This window comes from Gobius niger, assembly GCF_951799975.1.
Source record: "Gobius niger genome assembly, chromosome: 7".
Taxonomy (NCBI): Eukaryota; Metazoa; Chordata; class Actinopteri; order Gobiiformes; family Gobiidae; genus Gobius; species Gobius niger.
The window spans coordinates 23,861,108-23,881,562 of record NC_136858.1 but is presented as its reverse complement, the minus strand read 5'-3'; the positions used below and the strand labels follow the sequence as shown (position 1 = coordinate 23,881,562).

Here is a 20,455-nt window from a genome sequence, read left to right as displayed (position 1 = left end):
TCATGTTTAAGAATGCTTGTTTGGCCATGGTGCAGCTTACCAAAGAGAGGCTCAAAAATCAAATTACCCACATAGTAAAGTGCCATTTGCGAGTGCGCTGGCCCCTGTTGGTGACCAGGCGACACCGGTGCAAGCATAACCTTTGAGTTTGAATGTAATGAGAACTCACAAGTGTCTAATCAGATCTGGGTGACCTTCCCGGAGCCCTAATCATGATGGCTGGCGGTGAACACAGTGATAATGCACTTCACTCCCAGTTATCAACAGATACACACAGGCCCCTGTGGGAAGATGGCAGAGCGGGGAGCAGGCGTCAGGCGGGGGGAAGGAAATATCAATTGAAGCAGTCGAGAGAGTAAATAAGAGGACGGCAGTGCAGGGATCGGAGATCGGGCTTACAAAATGATTTCAGTAGATCAAATGAAAATGCAAAACATATAGATTAAGTACAGGTAAAGACTTAAATTCATAAATATGACCTATACATCTTTTCCATTTGCCTTTAAAACAAAGTACAGATGACATTCCAAATAATTAATACCACTCCTCTAAAAGTTTACTCAAAGTGAGTGAATGCAACACACTGATACATCAGCACACACATTTTCAACAATTAATTTAGACACCAAATAATTTTTTGTTAGTGTTAGCTATTAACTTTGATTGTCATCATTACATTAAATAAGTATTAAATGTTGCAATAAAGTTGTAATTGGTGTTTGTTGACATGCAGCAAGTTTATTCAAAAATGGATGTTGTGTTGATTGTTGAAAAAAAGGTCACCTTTCTGTCTATCATTGTCTTATTGTTATTCACCAACCTTATGACACTGCAAAAACTAAAAATTCACCCCAAATACAATGTGTCTAGACTCCGCTTCACAGCTTTTCTTAGTTCTCTCACAAGAGCCAGCAAGAGTGCAACTTAACAAAAATAACCAACCAAAATAGTCGTCTATGCCTTGTGAATCAGCTATACTTTTTGAACCCTTCAAGTTTGCATCGCTGCAACCATCACTGAAGTCTGCCAAGTAGACGGCCTCATGTGGTGAATATTCATGAGTGAGCGTGGCATTTCCCCTGCATCCTGTTTATGCCAATGACTAATGCAGGAGAGATGGGAGAGATTGTGTGCTCCTGCCCAACACTCTGAACCTTATGTTTGGACTTTATATTAATAGAAAGCCCGGTGCTCCTCAGGCCAGAGCAAATATTATCTTTAACAAGTAAATATTGTGATGGAAGAACAGAAATACGCCATGAAAAAGGTGATTAACAACACAGGTTATCGCTTCATCGCGGCACCATATTAGTGGCTCGAGTGAACATTTTCTTTTCAAAGTTGACGTGTTTTAAGCTGGAAACATGAACAAGCACAAAAGCATGAACAAACATGACAAGAAAAGTGGTCCCCAAATCCAATGTTTTTTTTTTTGTCTCAAGTTGACCCCCTACGCTTTGCTGCCCCACACGCCGGAGTGAGTGTGTTTGTGTTATACTTTTTCAGGAAGTAACAAGGTAAAACAACTAAAACAACAAGGTGACAATTATGTTTTATTGTTAAAAATAATTTTAAATAATAATTTTCATTTAGTTGAAAAGAGTTGATTGAAAAGGTTTTGTCTCTTATCTAAGAAGCCTTCTCAATTGTGTATGTTTTTAGTTTTCTATTGTGTTCAAATAGTCATATTAGGCAGATGGTCAGAATTTTATGTCAAGTCTGTGTTACTGAAAACTTAGAAGCTTGTTGGACTGTGTCAAATCAAAATATGAAAAGTCTTAAGATGTGACGATAATATGAAGCAGCATGAAGGAGATTAACACAAAACACATCCAGGGAAGTTTTTGTCCTTAATCTGATTCCTAATTATATTTTTGAAAGCACCTTTGATATTTGTTTTCAGTGAAAAGTAGATTGTAATTTTATCTTCTTAATCCTACATCAGTGAGTGTAAGATATTCCTCCCACTAACATGCCATTTGGTGTTTTTCGAAGGGTGCATTTTTGATGTGCAATTTCGCACTGGAAGAGACAGAAAGTTCCAAGAGCTGGGACAGCCTGAGGGACAGCCACGGTTCGGGCGCAGCGTGGGTCAGTGCGGGGTCACGCCTTGTGCTCATGTGTTCTGTGAAAACGGTGGGACGTGCATGGACTCGGGCTCATCTGTGTAGTAAGTGGGGAAAACGACTGCTATGATTCATTTTCTTGCTTATTTTGTTTCATAAATAACACATGCGTTTTACAGCGTTGACGTCATGTTTGTTCCATATAAAGTAAACACGTGAGTTTAAAGGGATATTTCAGGATTTTTGATATAGGGCCTCATTTCCCAGATGTCCAGACTGTTTTTGATTTCTGGAGATTTTTTTTTTTTTAATTCATGCAGTGCTTATATTTGAAGAGTTTAGTTTAGCCGATCATGCTGCCACTGCATAGCTTACAACCAGGAAGCTGATTCTGCTCAAATATATATATTTTTTTTAAATGCACAATGGTTATAAATAAAAAATGATTCAGTCAACACAGACATTTATATCGATAGCCTGGTGTTATAAGTGATTTGCCTCAGGTGCACTGTGCTTGGGTCAGACTGTTTTTAATGCAGGTTACTAGTTATTTTGAGGGATGATGCAATACCGATACTTTTTACTCCGATATTGATACTTTTGATGACGTCATGTATATTAATGAGTGACTTCATGCATATTAAGGCTCTACTGATTTCACAGTCAATAGCAGCCAATAATGATCAAGAATTCAGTCAGAACAATAGAGGGCAGCACTACAGTTTTAAGCACTGTCACACAAATATATTACTTTTGATGATTTAATGATAGTTTATATAATTGTAAATAAGACTAATTTCAGGTTGATTTATTCCTTTTGAAATAGGACTGTGATTTCATCTATATTTAAATGAAAATGAAGTGATGTCACTGACAGATCAATATGCCCAGTAAGTAAGTCAGGGATCAGTTATTTATTTATTTAAAATAAAGGGGTACAAAGCACATGGAAACATGGAAAATAAATCGTGATGTATTGTATATTATTTTCGTGCAATATATCGATTATCGCAGTATCAGTGTGTCGTGAGATTATCGTTATCGTGAGCCATGTATCGTGTATCGTATCGAATCGTGTGGTACCCAGAGGTTCCCACCCCTTCTAAGACACAGCAAATGCTAAAGTTATGGTTATTTATCTTTCAGAGAGAGAGATGATAATGGAACTTAACTTAACTTAACATGTCCTAATACAGGGGTAAATGCTGTCACTGAGGCGCAAAACTCCTCCCAATAGTGGAGAATGCACCACAACAATAAGATTGTTTTTGTTGGTAATCTTGAATCTTCACATCTCACACTGCTGCATGATTTGCAATAGAAATGGTGCACAGGGTATTTCAGGAAACTGTCTGTTTTTTGCGCTGTAGTTGCCAGTGCCCATTTGGATGGAAGGGTGCCCTGTGCTCAGAGACGGTATCCATGTGTGATGAGGAGCACAGCCCCCCTCCCCTCTGTGCCCATGGCTCCACCTGCATCGCTCTCCCAAACGGATATACCTGCCACTGCCCCCTGGGGACCGCCGGGCTGTACTGCGAGAAAGGTCACTCCTGCCTGAACTTAACACTGTTTATCCACTGTGCGCATCAGCATTCGTTAAACAATAATCTCACTGTTTAATTATTTACCGGCTGTTGTTGTGCTCCGCTCAGCTGTGACCATCACTGATCCATTCTTCAGTGGGAACCAGTCCTCCTGGATGTCGTTTGCCCCCCTGAGTGTGAGACACAGGACTGTACTGGAGCTGCAGTTCCAGCCTTTAGCGCCAGATGGCATCCTTGTGTACATAGCGCAGCATCTCGTTACCAGAGCAGGTTAGGCAATTTAGACATTTTATTGTGCAAACATAAACATTCTTCATCATAATGTATTAATTTATCCCATCACACAAAGTGAAATATGACATGTTTGTTTTATTGTGATGATCATATGAAATGTCAAGTTAGTATAATAGTAGTAGATTAGCAAACACTGAGGGGACAGGCAAAGTCCTAAACACAACCTAGTACAAGATGATGCTGAATAACTTTTGCCTGTTGTTTAAAACTAGCTCTTGCTATACCATCAATCCCATATGATTTACCTCTTTCTGTTTCCATCAACCCCATTCTGTTGTCTTTACCCAGGGGACTTCCTCTGCCTGTCACTGGCATCGGGCCACGTCCAGCTGAGATACAATCTGGGAGATGGCACCCATCTTCTGCAGTCCGTGGACCGTGTGGACCCCAGTGGGATGACCTGGCACAGGGTGAGGGCAGGCAGGGTCGGGCCCAGGGGCTTTCTCAGCCTGGACAACAAAGAGTACATACACAACGCCTCGACCCAGCGCATGTCCACCCTGGATGTGGCCACTGACTTCTTTGTAGGGGGGGTCTCTAGTCTGAGCTCCGTCGCTCCTGATGCAACTGGAGGAGCTCCGATGGGGTTCACGGGGGGCTTGAGGGAGCTTATTGTAAATGGCCAGGACTTGGACTTGTCAGAGAGAGGGGCAGTGAGCGGCGCCAATGTGGGAGATTGGGATGGCACAGCATGTGGGTACAAAGTGTGCCAAAACCAAGGACGATGCAGGCCAATAGGCAGCGACTCTTTCCTGTGTATGTGCCCACCAGACTGGACCGGGCCCGCATGTAACCAGTCAGCTGTGTGTGTGAATAATAACTGTAAGCATGGCTCGTTCTGCTCTGCCTATAATGCCACCTTCTATCGATGTCAGTGCACTTTAGGGTGGACTGGGAGGTTTTGTGACACTAAGATGTCTACAAATACATTCCACTTTAAAGAAAATTCCTTTATAAAATACTCTGACTCAAGGTACAACACAAGGAATTTAAAACACACAAAGGTTTCTTTCAGTTTTAAGACCAATACAAATGATAGTTTGATCATGTGGATGGGGAGGGCAGAGCATGAAGATGAAGACTACCTTGCAATTGGGCTTGATAAAGGCCACGTCAAAATAGCTGTTAATCTGGGAGAACGATTCTCCATACCGAGAAGTTTTGAAAATGTAACTCTATGTTGCAATAGCTGGCACAACATTTCTGTATCATTGAATACCACAGTCCTTCAGGTCTTGTTAAATAACCAAAAAGTCATCTATAAAAATATTGATCCATTTGAGCGTTATGTAGCATTGAACTATGGAGGTAAGATTTACTTTGGAGGCTTTGAATTAGACAGGAATGTATCAATTGTGACATCTGGCCTATTTTCTAAAGGGTATGAAGGTAGTATCAGGAATGTTTATATGTATAATGACATCAAGCCACTGCAGTTTCTTCCAAATAGTGAGGGTTTTAATGTTTATGACGGCAACAAACAGTCATAGATAGCTATTACCACAATGCTAATAAAGCTGGCACCATTAGGGTTTATTGTCAATAAAGAAAAGTTGTTGGCTGCAGTTAAAACTGGAATATGACGTTTTGTGAAAATTATTTTCTCTTTGATTGTTACATAAAATAAACTTTAGAGATAAATTAAATAAACTGTTTAACAAAATACGTTGATCTAATATTTGTGAAAGGCTTTTATGTTCAACAATAAAAAAAGGATTAGCTTTATTACGAACTGTACATAAAACGGACAGTGCAAAGGACACTTCATTCCTCATGTATTTTACAAGCCAAAATGTACATGTTTTTAATATAAAGTTGTTTAAGAAGTATTTAAAAGAAAATAAATCTGAAATGAAGCAAAGCTGCTGTTTTATAATTTGCTGTAACATGAATGCTGGATAACTGAGCTGTAATAAAATGGTCCACATGTTGCAGTCAGATTGAGTGACGATAAGTTGTCTCAAAACAGCTCAATATGAACATATATACAATACAAAGGCTAAAAACCTGACCGTTCATCTCAAAAAAGAACATTTTTGGGTCTGGAAAGGGCATCTCTCTGAAAAAAATTGAAATGATATTCCATTTTGGCTGTACTGTCATAACTTTAAAAGGGAAATAAATCACCAAATAAAATGTTGAGTCAGTCACCCTCAACACACTTCAGTTCTTTTTAAAACATAATTACGAGTAGCTGTCCCTTCGTCGTCCATTTTCATAATCTGAGTCCCGCCTGTGTCTGTGCCTGTCCTTGTGTCTGTAGTCGTCGCTGTGGTGCCGGTCTTTCTTCTTGTCGCTGTAGCGTTCCTCCGAGTGTCCGTGATGTCTGCTCCTGTCCCTGTGCTTGTCGTCATGGTTTCGATCGTGTTTTTTCTCCCGTTCCCTGTCGTGATGCCGACTCTTCTTCCCGTGGTGAGAGTCCTTGTGATGGCGTCTCTCGTGGTGGTCAGTGCGTTTGTACTCCTTGGACTGTCCGGATGACTCCTCAGATGTCGTACTGTAGCTCTGATCCTGAGTTTCTTCAGTGGATGGAGCCGCCAGGGCAGATGGGTAATCATAGCTGCCAGATCCCTGAGGCTCTTTTGGGAGAGTTAAATCGCTGCTCTGGTGGTCAGCCTGCTCTGTTGTCCTGGAGTCCGGTTCTAGCAGTGGGATTTCTGTAACTAACTCTTGTACAACAAATGGGTTTAGATAATCAAAATCAACCTTAAAAACACTACTTTCAACACTACTTTGCTCCTCAGCTTTCGTAGGTGTTGGTGGAACAACTGATGATTCCAAATCCCCTTTTGCCTCATCAGGAACAACATTATGACTTTGTGCGTCTTCAGCTTTATCATTTGGTAACACCTCTTTTGCACTTTCATTAGCATCACTAGAATACGCTGATGATTTTTTCAAAATTCCACTAAGTGGTTTAGCACCCTCATCAGTAGCTTTGGGATTTGGGGATTCCGTATTTGTTGTATTATTGGCCTCGTTCACAACAGAAGCAGTCCCTTTGTTAGTGCTGCTTTGATCTGTGGACAGGCTGGCCAGGAAGGCTTCTGTGGAAACATCTGGAGGCTTATCCTTCAAAGTGATGGATGCATTCTGACTCATGGCGGCTGTTGTCTCTGTCGATGTGGCGCCTTTTGCAGCATCAGTTGGTCCGGACGGCTCGGGCTCGGCTTTAGCGGGTTTGACATCTTTCTTCTTGATGAGGAAGCGATCTCGTGGAGCAACCACAGAAGGTGTTTGACTTTTGAGGGAATTTCCAGATGCTGCTACCTCTGCTTTTGGAGTCTGGTGATGTGTCTTTGTCTCGCTGGCAGCTGTTGATGAAGATTTCCCAAAAACATCTGGCAGTGGTGGCAATACCCCGCCCCACCCAACCAGAACACCTGGAAGAAACCGTGGCTTCTTTAGCATAAGATTGTTCTCTTCCTGTGAAGCAGGAGGGTCTTCAAATGTCAATGGCTCGTCTTCCTCCTCAGCATGTTCAGTAGTGTCGAGTGGTTTTTCCTTTTCTTTTTTAAGTGGCCGGGTCAGGCTGGAGAGGTACAACTGCTCATCCTCCTCTTGAGAAGATCTGTTCTCTTTTGACACTACTGTGCTGTGCTTGATTTCTGGAGCCGGTCTTGGATCACTTTCCACAGATATAAAATCTCTTTTTGGTCTCTGGCGAATTATGAGTCCAAGAAGAAGATTTGGACGGTTGATCTCCAAGCCTGTAGAATAAAAACATTTAGTAAAAAGTGTTGAATGTAATAAAAAGCAAATGGGTCTGTGTTTACTGTCGTTACCTGGTCCATCAAAGGGAACAAGCTGATGTGGCACTTTTTCAGTAGCACCCAAAGGGATGAGGTACATATCCTTCACTTGTTTTAAGTTATTAGACACCACACCAAAGCGCTTACGGCTGCTGAAGTAGGCATAGAGGAGTGTGTAGGAGATCTCATCTTCTTCAGTCTCAGGAGAGAAACGGATCAAGCACACCTCCTATGCAAAATAAGCATAGTGGGGAACAGTCAATAAAAGGATAAAGACACACATTAGTTATCAATTTAGAAAACTCCACAAGGCTCACTGACACCCCAATGAGGCTTCAGGCCACATTATTCAATCTAAAACAATATTTCAAACTCAATAAACTTTCTTTTGGAATACTTAAAAGATAGTATGGAAGTCGAAATGTAACAAATTTTTATCTAATGTGCAAAATCTACTGCCTGGTCTGTGGTCTCGCATTTTGACGTTAAGTAAGTAAGTAATAATAAATACATTATTTTTTGTAAAGTCCCTAGTATCCTCCTGCGTTGACAAACCTATAAACAGGCCTGTCAGGTCCAATCAGGAGGGGAGGGGGAGGGGCTTAATCATTCACATTTGAATATTGTGTTCCTGCTCTCTCTCCTTTTTTACTCTATACGAGCGATCGCTGTTATTGTTTACTTCCGCAATTTTCGCCGGATGTTTTGGTGAATGGTAGGCAACAGCTGATGCATCCAGGTCTCTAACTCGGTTTTATAAAATGATAGATCTGTTACAGCGCAAGAGAAGCAATGCACTGTTTATGGACATTGTTTTTGCCGATCATAGGATTTTATCAAATATGAAAACGTAAAATGCCTACCACGGCCAACGGATGTGACGACATCGCGATCGCTCGTATTTCTCCTCACTTTGTAAACGTACAGACTATCACTTTAATAAAAATTAAATTCATTGTTTGTTTTTTTCCCCACAGGGGATGATATTGTTAGGCCCCATCAATTTACACACTTACTTTGGTACCAGTCGCTCGAATCTTCTCTAAATAATCCCACACGATCTGTGGGCCAATCCTCCCACCAACTTGAATACTATCAGGTACATCCTATAAATAAATAAAAAACACACAGATCAGACATGCAACTTCTTGTAAAAATTGTAACAAATTCTAAGCACAACTAACTTCAGTCAAGTGGTCCAAAATCCCAGACACCGGAAAGGCTCTTGTCACGAGTTTTGCTACAGAAGGCATGTGAATAAATCCACGCCACATAGACTTCAAGCCAGCGAGGAAAGCAGCACTTTCATCTTTAGATGCAGAGATGTCCACCCTACAAGAGAAATAATAATGTAGATTAAAAAAAACATTACCCTGCAAACGCAAACACCTTAAGCTTCTTTGTAAAATTACTATTTACCTTGCGCCGTAGCCAGACTTTGCATTTTGAAGACTCTCCTCCAACACAGTAAGGTGCAGGTCATCGTCGATAGCTGGGGGAGTGGTGGTATTCTTTGTTTCGTCTTTTGTGGATTGTCTCCTAATCACTGTAGTAGCCACTTTGACCACTTTAGTTGGCGCCTCTTCCACAGGGGGTGCCATTCGACCTTGTAGAAATTTAAAACATATATTATAATCACTGAGATATGTGTTTGAAAAATTAGGCAAAAAAGTGAAGGTTTAAGACGTACCAGTGCAGATTTTGCAGTGCAGGTCAAATAAGTGAGACTTGTGTTGTGCTGTAGTGTCTCTCTCCAGTGGGGTCATCTCCTCTTTCTCTTCTGTAGTCACTGTTGGTTCTGGTAAGGGGGCTGGAGGTGCTTGGGGAGGTGAGACAGGCTGTAAAGAAAGAGAAAGTAATTGAACTCCACCGTCCGACATTTGTGCAGGCAAATATGATGGTGGTGGTTTGACCCCTTTCGTACCTCTACAGTCTCGGGTGCTTTTACTGGTTCAAGGCTCTCGATTTCAATTTCACCTTTATGTGTGATCTTGGTGATCGGCCGTCTCTCTACCTCTCTTTGCTCCTTCTCGATCATTTCAATTGTCTGTAAGAATGACAAATGAAATACCTTTTAGTCTACAACTAGAAGGTCAATTGCAGAAAAGAAAAGTTGCTGAAAGTACAACTCACATGTCGATTTTCTCTTTGTCTCCAAGCAGCCAACTCCTTGGAAGCCAATTCTTCAGGACTCATTCGAATGAGGTTTCCCGGAGAAATTTCTCCCTTGAGAACTTTTTTGAAAAGAACCTGGGAAGAATAGTAAAAACACAGCTTTTTATGACATACATATTCTAATAGTTATGGGATTGAGGGTAAACCTACATTGTTTTTAGTATCCTTGAGATTGAACGTTAGACTTCGGTACTTGCTCTTGTATTTGCTGTCAGTGTCTTTGTACAAGTGAAACAGCTCCCGTTCAGTCTTCTTGGCAATTTCATAAGCTTTCTCCACACTGACATTTAAGTCGGACTCTTTCAGCCTGAAACAATGAATGAATTGTAGTTTGTCGATGGTGCTCAACAAACTTGTGCTCTATGCGACGCAAATGAGACGGACTTCCGAGTGCAATCTCTGGACGCCCCGGTCCTTCCTCTCTCGATATTTTCCCAATGAGGATTAGTGATGTCAAGTAAGTAAATGAGTAAGTGCTCTATTTGTCACGAAATAGTGTTCAGGTGTCAGTCCTGAGCTGCTGCCACCACTGTGAGCCAACCTGACCAGTATGTTTCTGGAGGTAGAGGACACCGGAGCACCCGTCTGGCACAAATCAACAAACAGTTCAAGAAAACATCAACTTTCCTTTGATTAATTCTTTGCTTCTGACGCAATGTCTTTAACAAGATGCTGTGACTGTCTACCAGTACCTCACTGCCTGCCATGTAATCTTGAGCTACTTATTTTTTAAAACAAGACACTGCTACTAACTCATAGGGAAATAACGGAGACCAAATGAGCAGTGCCTCCTGACGATCCACTCGGAAGTCACGTGACGCTCGCGGGCATTTAGCCTATTGCTAAAACACAGTAACTTTCAAGCCCTACTTACCTCTGTGTGAGAATTTCCTTTAAGGTATCTCGCACACTTCGCCGGATTTGTTCCCCAGACACAGGCTTCTTCGAGGACGAGGGAAGTTTACTTTTGACGTCATGTTTTGAATAAAAGACTGAGGACAGAAAGACAACAATTATAAATTGATGATCAAATAGCTACAATACACATTTCTTCTATAAAAACTTTACCTGGTTTATGATCTGTGGACTGACGCCGTTCAGGCTCCTGTTCAAATAAACATACAAGTCAAATTGATATATAAAGATGCCAATAGACATAAAAGGATGGGGGTATAAAAACAAATGTGTGTGGGAAAAACGTGGACGTAGCTTTTAACCCTGTTCGGAATTGGATTTGAAAAGGTGAACATTCAGTGAACACACCATGTCCCCACCCCATGTGCAAAAGCCTTGTACGGTCCAGGTAAAAACAAAAGCCAACAAACCCTTGAATGGTAACACAGGCTATTATTAAAATCAGAGGAGCAATTAGCTGTAGAAGACAAACGACATAAGGAAAATGTAACAATAAATTATAAATAATAAAAAGGATTTTATATTTTAAAAAGGATGCAGCTTGATAAGTGCATGAGCTCTTCTCACCTTTCTTACAGGGGTCACCCCCCCGGATGTGACAGTGTGGGAGGGTCCAGGTCTCGGTTTAGTGGGGCTCGTATCTTCATTTTTAACTTCTGCTTTGAGTGCACTGGGAGGATCAGGCTCTGCTTTCTTGCTCTCCTCTTCGCAGCACTTCAGGCACACGTACATCTGGTCTTCTTGCTCCATCTCTTGGATTTTTGTCAAATCGAGACCAACACAGTCGCCATGAAACCAGTCATCACAGCGACCACACCCCACCATAAACCTAAACAAAATAAATGTAAATGTTAATGCTTCTGAAACGTTCCATCCATTATAGCATACATAAATATATTTTGCTTTGCTTCAATGAAAACATTAGAAAGGTCACGTAACGTTTTGCTGGGGTTGAGCCCTAAACACTGAAGAATTTAACAGTTATACCATTATGACTAAGTGGTAAAAAAAAAAAAAATGTTTTATGTTTTCATGGCAACGGCCAAAAGAATGTAATCTGAGTACCTGAACTTTGTGGTTTTGCCATAATTAAATATAATGTGACTTACATGTTGTTATGAGGCTTCTTGCACAGGCCGCAAGAGTTGCTCCCATCCCATGGCACTTCACTGTTGGCAGCAGGCTGCTCCTCTGTTGTTTCTTTCTTTACAACAGGTGCATTATCTGGGATGAACAGCTCTGGCTCCTCCACTGAGATGGTCCGACTTCTCTGTTTATGAAACAGAGCAGGCTTTTTTACTTTGAGCTTTTCTTGCCCAGAACCTTCAGGCGACTTCAATGTCTGGCCTGGACGAATTGGAGATTGATGAACACTTTCAAGTCTGTTCTGTGGATGAGTGGTCTTGCTCGGTGCATGTAGTTCACGATGACCAGAGAAAGAGTTCTTTCTCCCCAAAGCAGTAGGTGAGGTTGGCAGCTTTGGCTTTACTTTAACATCTACCATGCCTTGTGTCTTTTGAACCTTGTTGTGAAGACCACTTTGAGCAATTTCAATGGGCCTTTTCAAAGACACTGTGCCCTTTTTGTCTTTCTCTTTGACCATCTTTGGGGCTTGTTGTTTTTCATCTCTGTTAATGAGTTTTGATTGTGTGTTTTGCAGTGGCTTCGGTTTCTTGATGACGGCTTGTGGTGGACAAGAAACCAGTTCTTTGTTCTTAATAGATGTGATGCCTTGCTTTGGCTTATGAGCAGGTTGTTTTTCAGGACTTTTCTCAGTGTTATTACTACTTCTGTTATTAACCTTTGATTGTGGTTCAACCGTCTCGTTTTGCTTACTGGGACTTTTCGGCTTTTCACTGGTGCTATGATTGTCTGGTTTGTTTTCTTCAGCACGACTGCCTAATAACGTCCCATTGGCGGTTTGCACATCATTAGGATTTACATACGGGCCAAGGGCAAGAGCTGCATCGTCCACACAACTTTTCACAATGTCCATTTCAGTCACAGCATCTGCTAAAGGAGTCTGTATATCAATAGTAGCATCCTGCAACATTGTAAATCCAATGTCCCCGCTGTACGTCATTCCATCAAAGAGGGAGGCCTGGCTTTCATCCACAGTCTGAGTATAACAAGGTCCCGGGAGCAACTCAATCCTGAATCCTCCAATTGTCACAGTCAGTCTTCTCAATATAACAGTGGGTTGTAACCATAATCCCCCTTCCAAATCGTTGATGTTGACACGTCCTCCATTAAATAGTTCTTCCTTTAATTTCACACCTTTTACACCTTTGTCAATCAAAAATGAATTCTCTGAGGTGTTGGCCGGCTGCTTTCTTGGTCTCCCTGGCCTCCTGCGTACTACAGGGACATCTACTGCGACTGGTTGTGAGGCATTGTTGACTGCACCGTCCAAATAGAAAAGAAAATAATTAAAGAATTGTTAAATATATGTAGAGTAAACACTGAATACACTAATAGCACTAATATAAACAAGCAAAACATCTTACCGGTTTCTACATGACAAGGACGTTTCCTCGGTCTGCCAACTGGCCTCTTGGCAGGTGGAGTCTCTGCAACCGTTATTTCACCGCTAAGACCTGAAGACATTGTACTACTATCTAGACCTGTCGCATCGAAAAATAGATAAATTAAAAGGTTCTGAAGCACAAAGCCAGCATGAAAATGCTAGGCAAATATTAACAGCGTCAAAACAGACAGATGACATCGCACACAAGCATACCTGCAATATGAAAAGCAGGGTCCTCATTGTCCAGCAGATTAAACTGTGAACTTGCACATCCAAACATTGGATCTTTATCACTAAGCATGTTTCTCAGTGAATCTTCAAGTGGAATTCCTGGAGAAAATGCATTACTGGCTTCACATTCCAAGTTTTGACCAACTATCAGAGAGTCGTCCAACTGGTCACTGGGTATTAGAAGGTTAAAAGTGTCCACAATATCCATGAATGCTGCTACCTTCCTGTAATGAGATAAAACACAGTTTACACAAGTTTACAAAGCAGAATAGAGCGGGTAGACAGTGCCATAGCATATCACAACAAGCAAACTAGAATCACTGTTTTGAAAAAGCTAGCAACAATATATAGATGAGTTATTGCTGACTAAATGTACGGTTGCAATGAACTCACGTATGTTAATAAAACATATTGATATGGCCACTGGAGTTGCTAAGCATCTACGGTAAAGTCATCACTTGAATCCGTGCGAGACGAACAAACAGGTTCATTAGAAAAAGTTTGCATTGCATTATGCTAAACACATCTGATACACAGTAATATAACTGCAAGTATAGCAAGTCACGTGTGGCCAAAACGTCTAGTGTGTGAATTCCATGCACAAATGCAAGTATGCGAATTTACATGTTTTGTTTGGGTTACGTTTCCATATCTGTTAGCTAGCTAGCATCATAGCACAGCGCTAACAAAATCCGCCCGAAAACGAGATTAAGTGCAATATGCTACAAGCCAAAGTATGAATGAAGTTTGAAGCAAATTCGATTAGATTGCATATTGTCTTGTAAAGATGGGTAATGTGCAGAGGCAAATCCAAGCCAAACAAACCAACAGATTTGCCGACATTGTAAACATACTTTTTTTCAATCGCTAATGCTAACTTGTCAGCTAGCTAAATTGCGTTAGCATACGGCAGAGGCCCGACATAGCAAGTTTGTTGGAAGCTACGATGCCTCGAATGTGCGTGTTGACATTTTTTGTGTACGTTTACAGGCTGCAAAAATACGCGTTTTACAATTACATATTATATTTGTAAAGCACCCTCACCTCTCTGACTCGCAAATGGTATATCCAACTCCTGTAAGATTACATACTACACAGCTGCTCTGGAACTTCCTCAAACTCAGCCGTCAATCGTTCTGCTGCTGCAAAGCCAGGCAGCGCGGCCGTCACGTGGCTTCTATTTACACCAAACACCAAACTAACATGCGGCAGCTGGTTCATTTTCATATTATTAGCAACACATTTGAGAGAAACACCGGAATCGTTTAAGACAAATGCAAATAAAATACATGTTAAAGTATTCTAAAATGCAGGGGAAAAAAATCTTGTTTAACGCTATGATATATGATGTATAATAACCTTCGCATAAGAGCCACTGTATGGCTGTAAACATTGCACTGCGTTAACCTTTTGATAGTTTTTTAGTTTTTGTCATCCATTGTACATAAGAAAAACAACTCTATACCATTTCTTGTCTGCACATTATCTTGTTCCTTTGATGGCACATTTTCCTGCCTGTTTGCACCCCCTGAGTGTTCTATAATTAAAGAAAACAATATAATTCGATCTTATCTTAGCATTGGCATTTGTGGGAAGTGGTGCTTTACTTTGGGCTGCAATTGGCAGGTTTGGCCCATAGTATTTGAACAACGAAAAAAAACAGCCCTCTACCAAGCAAACTTGCCTACCCACGGTTTACACCAAAAAACTAAAGCCAAATAGATTGAATAGAATTTCATCTTAGAGTTTATTTAAGAACACAACAAATTATACAGTAGGATTAGGAGGCAACACAAATAAAACGTGTAGTCTAAAGGTTCCATTCATTTAAAGGTGTCTGAAATTTTTCCTGAGGATTCAGGCCACTCCATAAAGTATCATTCTCTGCCGCTGCCCAGGCCATTCTTTCTGTGGTGAATGTAGCTGCCCACTGCCCTGATGGAGAGACCACGATGGCACCACCAGCTCCATGCACACGATCTCCCATGTACTGCAGGGCTAACTCTGATGCCTCTGCAACAGCTTTGCCTATAGAGTAACAAGAGGTAAGAATGTCCACGTCAGTATGAGGTCAAAGACAGGTGCCAGTGTTTTTTTGTTTTTTTTTACCTTGTTCCATGTACGACATGATAAGTCTGGCTAAAGTAACTTTGAGAATAGACTCTCCATGGCCAGTGCAGGATACTGCACCACTGAAATTGTCTGCATAACCCCCACAACCTCAATTGCAGAAAAAATAAAAACAATCAGAAATGAACTAAAGAAATACTTGTAGAAATACTTACACAATTTTCAGTGATATCATTTGTTAAATTCACACCAATTATTGAGGAGTCTCCCACTCTTCCAACCATTTTATTTCGGATGCCTCCAGTAGATGTAGCACAAGCGACATTGCCATCGAAGTCCACAGCCACAGCTCCAACTGTATCATGGGCCCTACAATTGATGGAAGAAGTGTAGTAGAATTAACATGTAAAGGAAGTTTAATATTTTATAACTATACTTTAATTAAAAGAATTCAATACCACTTAGCATTGAAGTCCTCCTTAACACCAGTAGCATAATTCTTGTGTTTCTCCCATTCTGTTCTTTCAAACTCTGATACCAGTTTTTCTGTGGGAACTGTGGACACATCAATACTGTCTGCAAACAGGTTCGCCCCTCTGCTTGTGAGTATCATATGATTTGTCTGTAGGCACCAAATATGTACATTGAAGTAATTTCAGAACTATACATACACAAATAATTTCCAAAATTATGTCTACTTATCAAATACAATGTAAAGGGGAAAAACGACATCCAAACCTTTTCCATTACGGCCCGTGCAAGTGACACTGGGTTGGCTATGTTCTTCACTGAAGACACTGCACCACTTCCAAGTGTCTTTCCATCCATTATAATAGCATCCAGTTCCACTTCTCCTTCACTATTAAGCACTGCTCCATGCCCTATAATTAAAGTGGCAGAACGAAACACTAAATTAATCATTTTCAGGCAAGTAATTCAGTTTTCTATTGAGTATACAGCATCAGTGAGTATAATTCTGCTATTTAAGGGGTGTGAGCAAACCCCACACAAATTAGTGCCAGTAACATTAAGGGGGCCTCTGATGTAGTGAAATGAAGGGTAAGTTCAAAGACTAAACACTAAGGGGAGACACTGCACTATACAACAGAACCTGATGCAACGATGGATCAAAAAGGCACAGCTACCACACAAGAAATTAATGAAAATATCAATAACAATATATATATATTTAATATCATCTAACTCCACTAACTCCATGTTACATTTACCTGCATTAAACACACTGTTGTCTTCCAAAGACCTCACAGCTGCCTCAACAGCGTCTAAAGCACTTCCACCTTTTTTCATCACTGAAAATCCTTCACATGCTGCAGTTTTAACTCCACTGACGGAGGCTGAGGCCAGTTCATCAGGAATGGCCCATGCTCCACCATGCACCACCATTACAGCTGACATCCTACATTAAAACCAAGGATTAGTTGATTTCACAGTGAAGACTCAGATGTTTCTTTTGATTATTTTTATTGTCCGTAGGCTCTATGGGCTACTCACTTCGCTCACTTCGCCCAAAGATAAACTTTAGAACTATCTGAGGTCTTTTCAGGGTAAAAATGAGATTTGACGCTTGTAAGAGTGCGTCTATGCACGTGCACCAAACATAGATATGGATGTAATTGCAACAGAGATATCAACAGAGTTACACTAACTAGGCAACATACTGTTTATAAGCATATCCAATGGAAAGCATAGTAAAATCCTCTGAAGTATTATTACGCTGTAGCAACAAAGGCTAGGCTACTAGACTACAACGTGAGAGTAGACTCCTTCCGCCGTGATCACGTTGGGTCTGTCTCGACTATCCAATCCTGAGTAAGCACTGAGGATAGTCTTTGTAGCCTATGTATTGGCCTGCAATGTGGTATATTGGCCACGCGGGGGCTGTAAAATCACATGTTATTTTGAGTGCATTTGTCAGAGAAGGAAATATTTTCCTTTCAGTGTAACGTCCTCTTTCTTATGAATATAAAGATAAACAAAACACCTAAATTATCATCACTCTCTTCATATAGGCCCAAACATGTTTCTTAAAAGATGCTTCCCGAGTTTGTTATTACTTTATAAAGAACAACAACACACTTGTCAATATCAGTGATAGTGATTTTATTATTCTGAGCAGACACGTTGTAAAGGTCAAACGGAGGCGGAGCAGGAAGCGCTGGTCATTCTCTAGCCCTGTCAGCCCAAAGTCAGCGCGTGGACTACAGATTAATGACAAATGTTCGTGTAGACTCGTCCAGGAGTTGGTTTGGTTGTTTTGTTGTTGGTTTTTTAAAGGCCCTGGGTTGTTCACTTTTTTTCTTTTTCTTTTTTTTTTTTTGCAGAACCCGACGAATTCCAGACAAATGGGCCTATTTGTTACAACTCAAACAATGACAAATCACCCTGCAAGGCAACAGGCTACAAGGAGGAAATGCAGCCTCCTTTAAATTATTATTATTATTATTATTATTATTATTATTATTATTATTATTATTATTATTATTATTATTATTATTATTATTATTATTATTATTATTATTATTATTATTATTATTATTATTATTCCAACAAGCAAACAAGTGCATTGATAGAACAATTGTGGTTGTTTGATTAGACCTCGGTAACCCCAAAACACAAACACATTTCAGCCTATTTACCCCAAGAGAAATCACGTATTGTCAAGCTGAAGTCACTGCAGGACCATGGACAGCGACACACCCTGAGTTGCTCCATTGCTCCATGGTTCTCAACCTCTTTCACTCATCCCTGGACGACCTCGTGACCCCGTTTTTCATTTCAACAAACAACTGTTTTCTGAAGGAAATAAACTGAAATATACATAAACATTGCATAAACATAAGCATAAACATTGCAATCAGCCTAGTTTGGACCTCTTTTTTTCAGAAACTCTGCGAACCCACACTATCAAGCGTTTAGGACTCATATATATAGCTTAAATATAGACTAGGGGCTATATAATAGACCTAGAATAGACAATTAATTCATGCAGTGAAAGTATGTTTATGTTAATGTGTCTATGGAGTATCTAGACGACTCTTCTGTTGTTGTGGGTTTGCTGTACTTGGGTCTAACAGCTTCACCACTGGCCAGGTTGTCCAAATGTTTGCATTGATTCCGTCCAAAGGCACATAGTTCAATAAATGTAATCTCGTTTGAAAGAACCTTTGTTTTCCCAAAGTGCCAATCTTACTGTGTAGCCAATGGCGACGCGAGGGGCGTGAAACTGCGTGCGCTGCAGACCCAGTGCGAGCCCACTCTCTGAGTGTGCGTTTGGCGCGGAGCCGAGAGCTGTGTGAGGTGGCAGAGATGGGCGCACGCTCCTGAGCCAGATACACCACCAAACTGACCCGCACGACTTGTTTGGGAAGGACCTTACATGAAAAAGAGATTAAGAGACTTCAAAAGCGTCGCTGTTTGTTCACTCTGAAGAACGCCGCCTCTCCTGCTGTGCCGGTAAAAGCTCATCTACAAGAAACATGCATCCAGAGAAACACTTACCTGAACTCTTAGCGGAGAAAAACACGCTGGACCCTTCTTTTGTGCATGCCGCGCGCCTGCTTACAGAAGGTAAGGCATCTCCATTCTTAGCATCTGAGTGTTTTTCTTTTCTTTTTTTGTGCCATCACTGTTTCCCGCAGAAAGAAACTGCATTGAAGCAAGAGGTTTTACTTCAAAGTGGCACTAAATTTTGAACCTGCGTACGCATTACGTTTGAGATGTCGGCTACTTTCCGGGGTGAGAACTTCTGAGGGAGGAAGATATTTTTAGCAAATCTTATGAGCTGAAGTTTTATTGTCAAGGTCAGTCAGATCAGCATCCACACTTTATGCCCCATTAGAATGTTGCGGCCAAAAGGCTATGAATCTCTTGTATTTATATGTGAGTGAATGTAGGCTACTAAGATCATGAGATTGAAGAAATTACCACCGCTGCATAAAAACAACGTCTGGTTGCTCTGGGTGTCCAAATGTACGTCAAAAGTTTGTTTCGGGTACTCATGGGAAAGGGAAAAAAAAATAAAGACAACAAAAGCCAGGCACTCCAAACACAATATGAGTAGCACGTGGAGAGAATACCTTCATGTTTCGACCATCATCAGGGCTTAATAAAAAAGTTACCACTATTTTATCTGATGGGCTGCTGAAACAGATGCTCTAGGTCAGAAAGCCTGTTGGCTATGATAAATTGCACTGTTAGTTGTCTCATTACAGTCACGGTCTAACATAGTATTTCATTTTGTGGCTTCTCTAGACAGTTTCAATTGGAATATCCTTCCACAAGTTCAAGCCCCTCTGAAGTTTGTTTGCAAAGTGATGCTGATGGGCTGCTCTGCTCTGTGCGCTTTGTGTGAATCTGCTGCCCTACATGGGACCACTGCTGACTTGTACATTTTTTAAAACGATAAATGTGTTCCCCCAGTCATCTTTAGGGGAAATGTACTGTTCCCGTACATTTGAAAGGCTTGCATTAGTGAGAGGATACAAGGGAATACTTGGTAACGGGGAGACAAGAACTGAAACAGAATGTGTAGAGAGTATAATATTTGTCTTGAAAAACTATAGTGTCATGGCAGAAAGTGAATGTGTATCCCAGAATGACTTTAATTAAATTCAAGTTAAGGCATTGTGCTCCTTGCGATAAAATATCCAGCAAAGTCACCCTTGGGCGACTCTGGAATAACACCCGTAATGTGTAAGCACTTGCACACATTTGTTTGCACTTTGTCATCCTCATGGATAATGCAGAGGCACCGTATCAATGGACAGCAAGATAAAGTGCATTCACATGTCTCAGGATTAGCAGCTATTTATCACACATATAATCCACCATTATTCTCCCCTAGCACCATGTAAACATTGC

General features: G+C 40.9%; 4 protein-coding genes across 5 annotated transcripts in view; 2 read left to right on the top strand and 2 right to left on the bottom strand.

The window, feature by feature from the left end:
- Positions 1-5,516, top strand: part of eys (eyes shut homolog) — a gene marked incomplete at its 5' end in the record, with an annotated part of 148,796 nt that extends 143,280 nt beyond the window's left edge. Inside the window, 4 exons of the mRNA XM_079559411.1 lie at positions 1,996-2,170; positions 3,437-3,609; positions 3,719-3,880; positions 4,193-5,516. Coding sequence (XP_079415537.1) covers positions 1,996-2,170; positions 3,437-3,609; positions 3,719-3,880; positions 4,193-5,394 — 1,712 coding nt within the window. The 3' untranslated portion in view covers positions 5,395-5,516. The remainder of the gene's footprint in view (positions 1-1,995; positions 2,171-3,436; positions 3,610-3,718; positions 3,881-4,192) is intronic.
- Positions 5,517-5,704: 188 nt separating this feature from the next.
- On the bottom strand, positions 5,705-14,618 carry phf3 (PHD finger protein 3). Its single transcript, XM_079560063.1, has 16 exons — positions 14,549-14,618; positions 13,487-13,728; positions 13,254-13,370; positions 11,856-13,146; positions 11,314-11,575; positions 10,900-10,936; positions 10,706-10,823; positions 9,982-10,138; positions 9,790-9,906; positions 9,581-9,703; positions 9,347-9,494; positions 9,076-9,262; positions 8,841-8,988; positions 8,673-8,762; positions 7,690-7,885; positions 5,705-7,614 (listed from the first exon to the last, which is right to left on the bottom strand). Exons 2-16 carry the CDS (start codon positions 13,710-13,712, stop codon positions 6,089-6,091), a joined length of 4,743 nt encoding a protein of 1,580 aa, XP_079416189.1. The 5' UTR covers positions 13,713-13,728; positions 14,549-14,618; the 3' UTR covers positions 5,705-6,088.
- A 680-nt stretch (positions 14,619-15,298) lies between these two features.
- LOC306965803 (isoaspartyl peptidase/L-asparaginase) lies at positions 15,299-17,357 on the bottom strand. The gene is made up of 7 exons (XM_079560360.1): positions 17,087-17,357; positions 16,804-16,991; positions 16,313-16,455; positions 16,033-16,196; positions 15,825-15,943; positions 15,614-15,724; positions 15,299-15,532 (listed from the first exon to the last, which is right to left on the bottom strand). The coding sequence occupies exons 2-7, from the start codon at positions 16,988-16,990 to the stop codon at positions 15,315-15,317; spliced, it is 942 nt and encodes a 313-aa protein (XP_079416486.1). The 5' UTR covers position 16,991; positions 17,087-17,357; the 3' UTR covers positions 15,299-15,314.
- A 1,484-nt stretch (positions 17,358-18,841) lies between these two features.
- The window catches only part of khdrbs2 (KH domain containing, RNA binding, signal transduction associated 2), a 62,929-nt gene continuing 61,315 nt past the window's right edge, over positions 18,842-20,455 (top strand). For both annotated transcript variants that reach the window (XR_013793040.1, XM_079560116.1), the window contains exon 1: positions 18,842-19,162. Coding sequence is in view for 1 of the 2 variants with exons in the window: in XM_079560116.1 (XP_079416242.1) it covers positions 19,072-19,162 (91 nt within the window). In the remaining variant the exon portion in view is untranslated. The remainder of the gene's footprint in view (positions 19,163-20,455) is intronic.

Excerpts from the sequence above, each read along its gene's own strand:
- phf3 (XM_079560063.1), bottom strand. The coding sequence starts at position 13,712 with ATGGATATTGTGGACACTTTTAACCTTCTAATACCCAGTGACCAGTTG. Across the intron at positions 13,147-13,253 it reads TCCTTGTCATGTAGAAACCG|TCAACAATGCCTCACAACCA; the intron begins GTAAGATGTTTT and ends TGGACGGTGCAG. Across the intron at positions 10,139-10,705 it reads AAGGAAATTCTCACACAGAG|GCTGAAAGAGTCCGACTTAA; the intron begins GTAAGTAGGGCT and ends TCATTGTTTCAG.
- LOC306965803 (XM_079560360.1), bottom strand. The coding sequence starts at position 16,990 with ATGTCAGCTGTAATGGTGGTGCATGGTGGAGCATGGGCCATTCCTGAT. Across the intron at positions 16,197-16,312 it reads CACGGGCCGTAATGGAAAAG|ACAAATCATATGATACTCAC; the intron begins GTTTGGATGTCG and ends TGGTGCCTACAG. Across the intron at positions 15,944-16,032 it reads GAGGACTTCAATGCTAAGTG|GGCCCATGATACAGTTGGAG; the intron begins GTATTGAATTCT and ends CATCAATTGTAG.